Genomic DNA, 13,484 nt, shown 5'->3' on the forward strand with positions numbered 1-13,484 from the left:
TGGTTGGTTCCATTCCAGCTATCTTCTCTTCCAGGTGCATTGTAATAGATTCCTTGAGGACCTGCTCCATGATATTCACTGAAGGTCAGGCTGACTGGTCCGTAATCCCTGCATCTTCCTAAGTGCTCATCTTACAAGAAAGGGAAGATGTTTACCCTTTTCCAGTCATCCAGGACCTCACCTGACCTCCATGAATTCTCAGTGTTGAGAAATGAGTGATTGATTGTGGTAATTGTAGAGCTATTACAATTACCTCAGTCACTCATTCTCAACACTGTAATAGCTCTACAATTACCTCAGTCAGTTCCTTTAGTACCTTAAGGTGGATTCCATCCAAACCTGCTGATTTTAAAGTATCGTGCTTCTCTAAGTAAGTCTTAACCTGTTGTTCTTCTACGCTAGATTGTTTGTCTCCTTCCCTATCTTTGCTGCCAAGAATGCTCTCTCTGTGGCAGCTTAACCCTATTTTTGAAGACTGAAATAAAGGCAGGTATTAAATGCTTAAGCCTTTTCCGATTCATCTGTAACTAGATTGCCTTCTGTATTCCTTAAGGGACCTCTGGTTTCTTTGGTCTTCCTGTTACTTTTTACATACTTGTAAAATTCTTTGTTATTGCCTTTTATGTCCCTTTTCAGGGCCTATCATCGTGGATCATTTCTTGGCCTTTTCTAACTTTTCTCCTTGTATGCCTATGCAATATTCTAGTACTGTGACTAAGGTTCCACATGGACCACTTTCTGGAACAGACATGTGTATGACCCATGGATTCTGCTGGTTTTGTTTTGTGTGGTGTTGATTGCTGTGGTGGTAGAGATGTGTTGGCAGGTCATGGATCTTGTTACTCTCTTTAAATTGTAACATTTATTCCATCTCTATCTCCCTAAGTTAGATTACTGTCAAGATATTAAATTGTATGGAGAAATGAAAATGATAAAACAAATGAAACACTGGCAAGAACCACAGTCCGATGGCTGGGAAATTGGCTCCGAGATTGGACCCACAGAGTAGTAGTCAATGGTAGCTAATCATTATAGTGCTCTGTGACCAGTGTTGTCCCCCAAGGATCTGTCCTTGGACTGGTTCTCTTTAACATCTTTATCAACTATGTGGACATTGGTGTCAGAAGTGCACTGGTCAAGTTTGGGGCACAGCATCCATACCTGAGGACGGGTTAGTATTTCAGCCTGACTTGGATAAGCTTAGTAAGTGGGCAGATATAAACCTGATGATGTTCACTACCGAAAAATGCAAGGTACTCCACCTTGGGGTAGGGCAGGGTTGGGGGGAACCCGCAGCATGCTTATAGGCTTAGCGGTGCTACACTCACTAGCGCCACAGCTGAAAGAGGCTTGGGGGTCATGATTGACCACAAGATGAACATGAGCCACCAATGCGATGTTGCAGCTGGTAAAGTAAACAAAACTCTGTTTTGTGTCCATAGATGCTTCTCAAGTAAAATCTCAGGATGTCATCCTCCCTCTGTACTCAGCCTTGGTGAGGCCACAGCTGGAGTACTGCATCCAGTTCTGGGCTCCACAATTCAAGAACTATGTAGAGAAGCTTGAGAGAGTCCAGAGGAGAGCCACGCTCATGATCAGAGGGCAAGAAAATAGGCCTTATGAAGAGAGGCTCAGAGCCATGGGACTCTTTAGCCTGGAGAAGCGCAGGCTCAGGGGTGACATGGTGGCTGCCTATAAGTACATCAGGGGTGTGCATCAGGATCTGGGGGAACGTCTGTTTACCAGAGCGCCCCAAGGGATAACAAGGACCAACAGTCAAAACTCCTCCAACACTGTTTTAGACTGGACATAAGGAAAAACTTTTTTACTGTCCAAGCTGCTAAGGCCTGGGGTGGTGCAGGCACCTACTCTGGACTCATTCAGGAAACATTTGGATGCTTATTTTGCTGGTATCCTTTGACCCTAGCTGACTTCCTACCCCTGGGGCAGGGGGCTGGACTTGATGATCTTCAAGGTCCCTTCCACCCCTAATGTCTATGAAATCTATGAAGATTTTAATATTTGGCACATTTAATTTTCTGGAAAAGGCCTTGTGCCATATTGGTTAATACTTCCACTAATTTTTTTCAAAGAAAAAACAAAGAAGTATTCAGGTCTACTCTGTGTTCTTCTTTTAGTTTGGAATGGCTATAGCTACTATGCTGTAGCTATCATTACCAGGGTATTTTCTCAGGTTAATGGCCTGAACCTCTGAAGATGGCCAGTAACTCTTCCTAGTCAGTTGTTTCTTTCTAAGATAGTGCTGTGCTTTGGTCATTATTGCTCGAGTTTAATAGCAGTTAGACAATTCATGTTACTAGTATAATGAGTATAGTATGAAAATTTACAGGAAAAAATAGATGTTACTTGTTAAGTTGAACTATCTTTACAATTAACCATGGTACTTAAACGTAGATTTTAAGGGATTTTAACAGTTATTGCTGCGTGTCCGGTAAAATCTACTACTGCACTTAGTAAAGAAACCACAGCAGCTTTTAATACAACGACTGGTGTTAGTTGTAAAAGATTTTAATTCTGATTTTTTTTTTCTGATTTCTGTCTGTAATTTTGGATATGTATTATCATGTGTGTATTTTTTCCAGTGTTAAAGCAAAAACGGAATCTCAAGGCCCTTCCTCTTCCTGGAGATCCCTCATTCCTGTCATCAAAGTGAATGTGAGCACGGTAAGTGAAATATTCCTTTCAACTGACTAACTAGAAGTCTTTAGTAGTGGAAATTTTAAAATTCATTTTTATATTTGGCTTGATTTGTATTTTCATTCTGTGCTTTTCATTTTTTTCAAGCATGAAAGTAATTTAAAATGGGCTCTGTTGTTTTTCGGCATAAGTCCTGCTAACATTGGAAAAAACAAAACAAAAGACATGTTGTTTGAAATGCTTAGGTATTTTTTTGTTTTTTTGGGGGGGGGTTGTTTGTTTTTTGTTTTTGTTGTTTTTTTTAAAGCATGACCAGAAAATTAGGACTGGGTGGCACATTATAATAAAGCTCTTTTTTTGGTCACTTTTAATAAAAATATTTGGACCCTTTTTTATTCCTTAAAGATTGAGTTAGCTTTACTTTAGAAATGTGATGCACCAGAAAATCCATTTGATTTATATGAGAATTTTCGTGGTCAAAAAGTTTGTTTGTAGTGTTGCATTGAATTCACCATTAACAGTTTAGCACATTGATGCTTCTGCAAGAAGTCCTATTGCTGTTAGTGAGTTAGAGCTGCAGGTTTTAACATGTAAGGTAAAACCCTGGCTCTATTATTCAAATCAATAGAAGTTTTGCTGTGACTTAAGACTACAGGTGGAACCCTAGCCCTTACTTGCATAGTTTTTCATTTTTAGTTATTTCTGTGTAAGCTATGTAAGCAAAGAGTAATTTGTCTTTCTTTTAACTTAGGGTCGCTTGGCATTTGGGAATCATTATCAGCCGCAAACGCTCTGCATTAATTTTGATGATGCTTTCTTAACATATACCACAAAACCACCTTCAAGTCACCTTGACCAGTTTATGCACATTGTGAAAGGAAAACTAGAAAATGTCAGAGTCATGTTGGTTCCCAGTCCCAGATATGTTGGTCTTCAAAATGATGAGTAAGAGATTTTATTTGTTGCAGTAGATTACAAGACTTTAATTGTCTTCTGTTCACCTGCTTATTGTGGTCTTAGTTTCCTTCTTTCAGGATACCTAGTTAATATATTGGCTGCTACCTACAAAGATTTTGAACTTTTGGGGCCTATTTTGTTTTTCCTGTTAAGCTCTAAAGAATGTTTCTCTTCTATCCTGATCAAGTTTCTGAAAAAACATTAACTTGCTACATTTGTAAGACACCATCCTCTTATCCATAGGGCTAAGTCACAAAGGCTGCAAACAGATGTTGCCTTCTTGCCACCATAATTTTTATGGTAGCACAAAACCTGAGCAAACAGACATCTTTTAGCCCTTTGTCACACGAGACGTGCCTAACTTTATATGAGTGCGACCATTCTTAGGCATAGTTTGCACCACCTATTTGCAGGCAATATTTATTTGCGTATGGCAGGAGAGTGGGCAGCCCAGGGCCACAATCTTCCTGCAAGGGATTCCTGTAGGGCATGGCATCCAGTTTGCAGGGTGTGACTATTGTCCCATAGGATTATACCCCTGAAGCCCTGGGCGTAGTATGGGCCTGTGAACAGGTGGAGGACGCATCCATCTTTTGCATTAATTGTTTTTCAGGCACTTGAGTTGGCTAGAATAAGGTCACACTAAAGTGTCCAGTAGGTGTAATAGAATCTTGCCTTAGGTTTTTTTAATACCGTATTATTTAGGTAGAAAAATGCAAGGGTTCATGTTGCCTTCCTGTGAGCTTTAAAGCCTTTCTGTGCACTCTGTGCTATGTTTACTATCTCCTATAGGGTTTTTATTTTCATTTGTTCAAGTTCAGTTACAAACTACTTGCCGCTGAAGCATGGATCTGCAACTGTTTATTTCAGGACTAACTCAACTTGATGCTAACTGCATATTACAGTTATAAGTGTGAAAAACCATGATGTTGTGCAACTTTGAAAATAAGGTGGGCATAGTAGGGATTAAATCCCTTGACGATGTGATCCCAAGAAATGTTGCTGATTTGTCAATTCTGAACTTAACTAACTGTTGAAGTTTTATTTCAAGCTGTGCTTATTGCCAGAGTTTATCTGATTTTATTACTAAACTTCCTGAAAGTGATAGCTGTAATATGACTTATTTAAGACAAGAACTATCGTCTCCAGGTTTATGCCATAGTACTCTGTTTACTTGAATATAAGACTAAGTGTATCCCCAATCAGCATGGGGCAGGGAAAACCCCCTCATCTTGTATTTGCATACAGGGAAACCTCATTAAATACATTGTCTATCATTAAACTGCTGCTAGAAGGAGCATGTGCTCAGTAATGGAAACCAGCTATGAAACTGATTAAATGCAGCCAACCCTGAGCATGGTTATAAAACACATGGCCCATATGAGGCAAACACGTTTTTTGTGTTCCAAGCCAAATCAAGTCCAAGGCCCTACAACCAGCAAACATCCTCTACCCCCATCAGGGGCTTCAGATCTTTCTATGTCTTTTGGCAGGCATCCTACGTGCAAGCCCAAGCCCAGAGGTTTGAGATTCGGATGACCCCAAGTTGCGCTTGCCCTTAGCCATAAGGCCACAGGAGAAAGCTAGGCAGGAGCCTCCCATTTCCATAAAGTGGACTTAAAGCCCCAACACCTCGGCGGGTACTAAACCACACCAGAAGAACAGTTATCCCCCGGTGTCATGGCACACCTCACTGCCCCGCTCCTAGAGAGGGGAAAACTGCTGGGGAAGAGCCCTAGCTGCGATAATGAGTACAGCTGTGGGTTGCCAGGGCAACTAATAAGAGTCAGCTGCCTGTAGGGGGCAGGGCCTGGCTCCTATAAAGCCAAGAGCCAAGGCCAGGCTAGGAGTTCCCTGCTAGCAGCTAGAGGGGCAGGAGCTCCTGGAGTTAGGATGCGGAGAGAAGCCTAACAGCAAGTACCGCTCGAGCGGAGTTAAGTAATGATGTTAAGTTATAGCCAGGCGGCTTTGGGTTGCGTTTGAGTTATAGCCAGGAGGCTTGAAGTTGTGTTTGTATTACACCGGTGGTTTGGGTGAGGCTATAAGGGGTTGGAGGAGGCCTCATAGGGACCCACAGGGGGTGGGACCCTGGCACCAGTGAGGGCGCAACTTGCGGGGTGCGTAGACCCTAGCCCCAGAGAGGGGCAGCTTTGAGAAGCCCCAGCGTGGGCATGACGAGCCCCAGAGAGGGGGCCATATTATTAGGAAGCCCAGTAGGGGCACAGCAAGCCCCAGAGAGGGGGCCATATTATTAGGAAGCCCAGTAGGGGCACAGCAAGCCCTAGAGAGGGGGCCATATTACTAGGAAGCCCAGTGCGGGTGCGGTGAGCCTCTGAAACAGGGCTAGCGCTGCGGAAAACCCCGGAGCAGGGTAGAGTGCTGTGGTTGCCCCGGCGAGAGGGGATAGTGGCACTGTGAGCCCTGGGAGAAGGGGGCAGCAGCACGGTGGGCCCGAGAGTCAGGGAGGCGTTACCGAGAAGTCCCCAGAGTGGGTGCAGAGAGCCCCAGACCGGGGGCTGTATTTTAGAAGCCCGAGTTCGGGCGACATTGCAGGGGAAGCCCCAGAGAGGGGGCACTATTGCAAAGGCCCCAGACAAGGGGGCGACACTATAGAGAAGGCCCCAGAAAGGGGCAACATTACAGGGAGGCCCCGAGTGGGCTCGGAGAGCCCAAGAGAGGGCAGCACAGAAGAGGAGGCCCCAGAGACCGGGCGAAAGTACATAGAGGAGGCCCGAGAGACGGGCCGTGCACATATAGAGAGACATACCAGCGTCTATCCCATCAGCGAGGCTTGGGGCATGGTATTAGGGGTTGGTAGGAGCCACGCGTAGCCCATAAGGCTAGGGTGCCTGGGGAGCACCCATCATACCGGGAGACCCCCCAGGGGGTCCGGGAACACACGGGGACAGCGGTCCCAGCGGTCCCAGCTATCCGTGCCCAGGGAGTCGTAAGGCAGCCTCCCAACATATACTAAACAGCAAAGACGTGGCGGGCGAGAATCGAGGGTGCCCTTGGGCCGAATTGGCACGGAGAGAGGGCCTTAAGGAGATCACGGCCCTCCTATAGGACCCCGCCGTGACACCCGGGCGCTTAAGGAAAACTGCCTTCATGGACCCAGCTACATGGTGTTTCCTCTACCACAAGAACAGGCTAGTGCAGCCCATCTGAACAAGATATATGGTAGTGCCCATTTTGCTCAGTCACGCTCAGCGCCGACTCTTTTTCAAGTCATGGTCAGCCACTACACTGACTATAACTAGACTTCCTCTTCAGTTCCACAGCTGAGCAGTGCCTTTCTTTCCCATGTCCAGTGATTCCTGTTGCCTCGCCAGCTTTAAATGTCTGGCAAACATCACTAAACGGGGCCCCAAACTGTTCACCCAGTATCCTTCTTTCTCCCCCTGTCAAATATGATTAGTATGGCCCTGCCTTCATAAGGTGGAGTTGGCCCAGGTTGCTGTGAACCACATCTGCATATACATTTTTGGAGGAACCCAGGACTTGTGACAGGAAGACCCAGTTCCAGTTTTGAACTGGGGGCTAATTAGCAGTTTATGGGTGGGGGAGGGGTATTTGGGGTAGGCATACATACTGAGCAGTGCTGAGCTGTGGGGTCACTATGGCTTGAAACACTGTTTGTTCTGCTGGGGCCCAGCCCAATGAACTATATGGTAAATCATGAGCCTTTTGGCTTTGAATTGATATCCAGCATGGTTTGTATTATGTGCAAGTAGGTGCCAAAGTGCAGCTTAAAAGTATGGTTATGGAGGACTTCTGCTAAAACTTGCAGCAGTTTAAAAAAACATAAAATGCATCAATTTTGGATAAACTAAATTACTACAGGCATATTTATTTCAAATTTAGTGTTTTCAAATTTGCCCCTCACTTACATGTGCTCAAGGAGAGCAGGGTCTAACAGTAAGGAGTGTGGAAGGAAGGGTCTGCAGGGGAGGAAAGTTGGGGGGGGGGGCAGAGGGCAAGGGGAGCACCTGATCCTTCCCCTGGTACTATTTCCCCTGCTGTAACAGTGGGAGTGGGACAAATTCAAGGTAAACTGCCAATAATTAGATTCTGTACCAGGACATTATAACAAATGTATAAAGTTTCTGTGTATAGAAGCTTATTATTGGGAGGAGGTCATCTTGCTGTTCAGGGCTATCTTATATTTGAGTAAATACAGTAAATCCAAGTACAGTGGAAGGTCGTATATATAATACAGATTGGTTGTCTTTGAACAAGATATGCAAAAGTATGCTAAGAGACAGTGTAATGCTGCTGTAAAAAATCTGAGCATAGCTAATGGATGAAACAGAGGAAATGCAACCCATATAGTCTTTTAGATACCAAGACGAAGACCCATAACTTGTATGAGATGAATGTAACATACACACCTGTTTAGTTAGAATTTTGGCCCTCTGTACCATGACCCAGGGATCCTGGTTTTCTCAGATTAAAAAAAAAAAATCCAAAATTCTCTGATTAAAAAAAACCCGAATACACATTCTTCCATGATTAAAATGAAACATGTATGCATTGAGGTGTGTGCATAGATATATCCCAATATAATATATATTGAGGTACTGGTAGGCTTCTAAATTACTTTAAAATTGTAAATATATCAATAAAATATTGTGTTCAACTGAAATCAGAACTCTTGATAGAGGTGATAGCTTTTATTAGATGAACTAGATTTTTGCAAAAAAAAATATTTATTTGCAGGCTTTTGGGCACATTTGCCCTTCTTCAGGCATAGGAGAATGCAAAGACGGTAATATTTTTCATAGGTGGAAATGAAAATTCATATTTCACAGGAGAGCTGAAGATGTGTTGTAAGATCTCCTGGTTGGTAAAGTTCATTTTGTGCAAATTTCCGCCCAGATAAAAGTTAGACCAATCTATTTACTTTGAAGTTGTCTGATGGCAAGCATGATGTTGAATTATGTTTCATTCTGGTTATGATGTTTCATGTGTCCAACTGATACCTCTATGTGTATCTATCTATTCCAAAGCCTACAAAGCCAGTCCAGCCAGGCTGCAGCACTGTGCCTCACAGTGGGTGCAGAAATCTAGGGGGGCACAAGTCTCCCATATCCCTTACAGCCCCCCCCCCCCCCCCCCCCCCCCACTGCCTCTGGTGCCTGACCCCTTCCCAGAAGTTCATACAGTGCTGGGGAGCGCCCCCCCCTTGAGCTGCCCACGGCTCTCTTCTGCTTCCCAGCCAGGACCCCTGGCTATGCATTCCTGCCCTGGGCACTGTGCATCGGCCTTACTGGACATCACTCCCAGCCCCAGCCACCAACCTTGCCCCACTCTCTCCCTTGCCATGCAGGCTCAGCACGAGCTGCTGCCTCAATCTCCCCACCACTCCTTCACTCTCTATGTATCACCTGCAGGCTCCTTGTCTGTCTGTGTGCACCTCTCCCTCACCACTGCAGGCACCCAGAGCCTGTGCCCAAGCTACCCTGTGGCCTTTTGCGCTGCCGTGCATTTGTGGGGGCTAAGCCTCATTAGCCCTGGCCTTCTGCTGCCTATGCTCGTGACCCTTAAAAATCGCGGTGTGGGGCAAGTTTTGTAGTTTCCGCATGGTCTGCGAAATTGTGATTTTTGTCAGGGCCCTAGTTATAAGTGATTCGTTAGGCATGCACCACCCAGCCAGTAATTTCTGGTGGATAATTCATTATAGGATGTGCCTTGTTGAAGCAAACTTAATTTAAGACCTTTTTTTAACACGTACTTCAAAGTTAGTTTTGGCTTTATTTTTAACTTCTGTTGGTGTCATGAAGGGGATAGCATTTTGAATAAATACTTAGTTTAAAAAACAACAACAACAAAAAAACCCTTTCCTGCTGTACTGAGACAAGAACTGCTGCTGACAGTGCAGACTGATGTGAGGGGTTTTCCTTCCCTTCTTTTCTGCTCTCCACTTCAGGCCATTCAAAGCTGGAGAACTGTGTTCCTGATGAGTTCCTTCCCTATTTCTATGCTGCTTTTTAATGTTTATATTTTTTACCATTCTGGCACAAATTGCTTACTGATCAAGAGTTTTCTGAAACACTAATTGCATGGTAGATCCTTTTATGTTTTGAGAAAGGTGTATATTGTGGTAGAGTAAAGATTCCTGAAATAGTCTTAATTTCTGTGTTTTCAAAAACTTTGGCATTTTCAAAGTGTAGTTTTAGCTTTCTGAAGTTTGTCTTTTCTATGCTTCGTCTAGGGGTAAATGAACTTTGTTGATGTTCACCATTTGTGAATGTGATTTTGGTCAGCCCAAAAAATCATTGTAAATTTGGTTTGAATTTTTGGAATACTTTTGGGAAACAGACAAACAAACCCCATACTCTTTTTGGTTATGTTTCCACAACCAGTGAAGAAAAGTGGGCAATCTTTCCTGTAGGCAAGATGCAATTCAGGGATGTGGCAGTTGTGGACTTAGGCAGAGGAGGGAACTGAATCTGGGGCTCTTGTATCCTGATGGAGTGGCCCTGTCTATTTGGCTATTGAGCAAAAGGGAGGAGAGGAACAATGATGTTGCCATAACCTACCCCATTTTCTTGGTGTTTTGTGAACAGTATCTAAGTCTCAGACTCTATTTGTTTCTATTAATTATGGTTTTGTCTTTTGGGTTTTGTTGTTTGTTTGTTTTTAGCACCCAAAATGGTATGGAGTGTTTTGAGAGTAACACAATGCTTCTATATTTAGCCTGAGACAGTGGAAAAGCAAACATCTTTCTGTTAGATAAAATCAAATATTTTTTGTTTGGCTGCCAGATTGAAGAATCAATTATTCATCTTGCCCTACTTCTGCTTGTCTTTTAAAAATATGACGAGCAAAAAAACTTTAAGGACATCTTTCATATGTTTTAATCTATTTGCAGAACGTTTAATATATTTATTTATAAAACATTTTCTTGTATGCATACGTGCACACTCACCCTTACTGCTTTTAAAGATGTGGGAGGGCTGAAGAAATTTCTGCTAGGGAAAATAAAGAATAACTGATTTCACTGTCTGGAAAAAAAAAACCAAGAAAGCAACATTCTCCAGCCAGTTATTGAAACAAAAACAAGGTTATTTCCAAACAGCCGTAACTTGATCATGTTAATAACTTCTTGCCCTGATTCCACTAAAGATATCCCTTTATTTCCATATCTCCTGGTTAAAAAGTGAGTGGTGGAGAATGCATCCAAGGTCATGGTGGGTCTTGTGCATAGTAATCATGTTTCCTTGAAAACTGGAGATGCCCTTATCTTTGGGGCCTGCCCCATGCCCTTTTTGGACTTTGATAATGTTAAGTAGTTTAGCAAAGCTTTGTAATCTTTAATAGATCTGAATATTTAAAAGTAGTTAATAGAGGAGCTGGTGAAAATGAAACTGGCAAGTTAGTTAATAGTGTTACATCATGGTTGTCTAACTGACAGCCTGCAGGCTGCAAGTGGCCAGTGAGCAGTGAAATTGTTTCTCTGGGCTCCTGGCTGGCTGATGTTCCCCCTGTTCCATCTGCAGTGGTAGCTGAAGTGTCTGGGGATCCCCCTGTCTCCTCCAGCTTTATGCTTCCTGCTCTCACCCCACTGGGCAAGGCAGTTCAGCACAGGATGGGAAATGGAAGATGAGGGGATGACCATGTGTGTGGTAGGGTAGTTAGGGAGCATCCAAGCTGGTGCACTGGGCAGCAGGAAGAGGGGGAGGGGGAGTGCTCACATGGGTGTGTGGTGCAGTGGATGAGAGTGCCCATGGTGCAAGGGGGTGGGGAGGAGTGTCCATGTAGGCCCACCTGTGTGTGGTCCCCACTGTTGTGGCTTGTGGCACATGTGGCCCCCAGCCACTTAAAAATTGAACAGCCCTGATGTACACACATCAAGACCAGCCTCCTAGCTCCTCCAGTCTGTTCCAGGCTGATACCTGAAGGCCCGGCCCTGCCCTGCCCTGCCCTGCCCTGCCCTTCCTCCTTGTCAAAAAAAAAAGAAGTTAAAAACTGAAAAACTTAGACACCTGGAGCTGGATCATATGGAGTAACGAGTTTAGTAAAACTGTGAGCAGCTATTCTACAGGGAGCTCAGCTGCAACATTATGCAGACATTAAATGGTGTCACCTGAGTCAGCTGCTGTGTTTCTCCATTCTTTTTAGGGAGGCCCACCAGATTGTGGTAGGGAACTGAGATACACAAGACAACCTATTTAGGACGTGCAGGAGGGTGTGTGGTGGGGAAAAGACTTACTGAAAGGAGAGAAGACAAGCAGAGGGAAAGATGAGAGCGCCTAGAAGTTGAGAGGATAAATACAGAGCTAAAAAGAAGAGCAAGTCGTGAAGCCTGGACACAGCAGAGAAGATGCAGTGAAAGGCTAAAACTGAGAGAAAAGTACAAGATATAGATAGTAAATACTATGCAATTTTTTTTATGGCACTTTTTTTGGGTGCCCATTTCCCCCCATTCCAAACGTGGGGCAGAGTAATAGCAATATAGCTTATGTTGTAGTAGTTGGAAAGAGAAGGGTTTGGCCCCTCCATCAGTGGCTGCAACTTCCTTGTGGACATCTTCCTCTTTCATGGTTTCACATGGTTTTTGTGAATTTGTCAGACAAGGAGATATTGGAGTATAATTGTCTGTAGCAGAGAAGATTTTTATGAAAACTAGCACTTCAAAATTCTTGTAACAATTTTATTTTAAATGAGATTAAATTTAGATCACATGGATAATTATTCAGTTAGGAAAGGCAAAGTTTCATTTACACTCTTCTATCTGCCCTTGTTTATGTGTGAGCGTGTTCAATAAATACCTTGCATTAGTTTTTACAATAGCACTTTTAAGTACTTTTTTTCCTTAAATATACATATGCAATACTTGTAGTTATGTTTACTTTTTGTGCAGAAGGAGTAGCAATATATTGCTATTCATGTAAATATAACCTAGCAAACTGTCCTTATAGAATGTAATATAGACGTAAATAGAATGCAGAGTAACAAAACATTGCTGGTGTAAGTAAGCGACCTACTGTATAACGTAAGCAGTACAGTAGTGCAGTGTATGCAGTTCTGTGACCTTCACTCTTGACTGCCTAACTGCTTACATACAGCATAACCAATGTTAGACAAAAATGTGTGTAGCTAAGTTATCTGTTTTCCTGCAGATTTTTAAAGACCTCAGGACAGGGACATGAAGAATTCTTATCCTGTCACTTTTGGGAAGTTTGAAAGTAAATAGATTGCCTGATCCATGGATCTCTTAAGACAGGGGTGGGCAATTATTTCAGCTGGAGGGCCACTTAATGAGTTTTTGTGAGCTGGTGAGGGCTGTGCACACAGTCTTTCAGATGTCATTTAAAATAAATTATAGATAAAAAATCAAGTCGTATACTAAAAATCAAACATCTGCTATAACATACTTTAACTTTATTTCAAAAAATATTTTTTTTCCTTATTTATGTTTTTTGAGGTGATGGCATAATAGCTCAAATAAAGTGTTACCTTTGTATATATTGTGTGTTGCTGGTGGGAAGAGGGTCCAGGGGCCCATGCAGCAGAGCTTGTCTGGCTGATGTGGTGCAGATGCAGTCTGGCCCAGTATTCTGCATGGGGCTGAGCCCCACATTTCCCAGACAGCACAGATCCAGCCCCAAACAGCACATGTAACTTTCCGGTGGGGCTGCTGCCACACCTGCCCAGATACTGCTTGGCTTTCCCTGCCTCCAGTGGTAGCTCCTTCTACTCTGCTCCCTGCTGTGGTGCTTGTGGCAGCAGGTAATGCAGGGAAGCCATGGGGATGCATGATGGGCAGCAGATGCCTAGCCAGATGGGGGTGGAGGGGGAGCTGCAGTCGAATGGCTCCTGCCCCAGTGAATGGATCTCCAGCTCCAGCTGCCTTCTACCCACTC

General features: G+C 43.7%; 1 protein-coding gene across 11 annotated transcripts in view; it reads left to right on the plus strand.

Annotated features, from left to right (window-relative positions):
- Positions 1 to 13,484, plus strand: part of BLTP1 (bridge-like lipid transfer protein family member 1) — a 248,576-nt gene that overhangs the window by 54,622 nt on the left and 180,470 nt on the right. For all 11 annotated transcript variants that reach the window (XM_019494555.2, XM_019494560.2, XM_019494587.2 and 8 more), the window contains exons 7-8: positions 2,604 to 2,685; positions 3,410 to 3,603. In XM_019494555.2, the coding sequence (XP_019350100.2) occupies positions 2,604 to 2,685; positions 3,410 to 3,603 (276 nt within the window). The remainder of the gene's footprint in view (positions 1 to 2,603; positions 2,686 to 3,409; positions 3,604 to 13,484) is intronic.

This window comes from Alligator mississippiensis, chromosome 2 (assembly GCF_030867095.1).
Source record: "Alligator mississippiensis isolate rAllMis1 chromosome 2, rAllMis1, whole genome shotgun sequence".
Classification (NCBI taxonomy): Eukaryota; Metazoa; Chordata; order Crocodylia; family Alligatoridae; genus Alligator; species Alligator mississippiensis.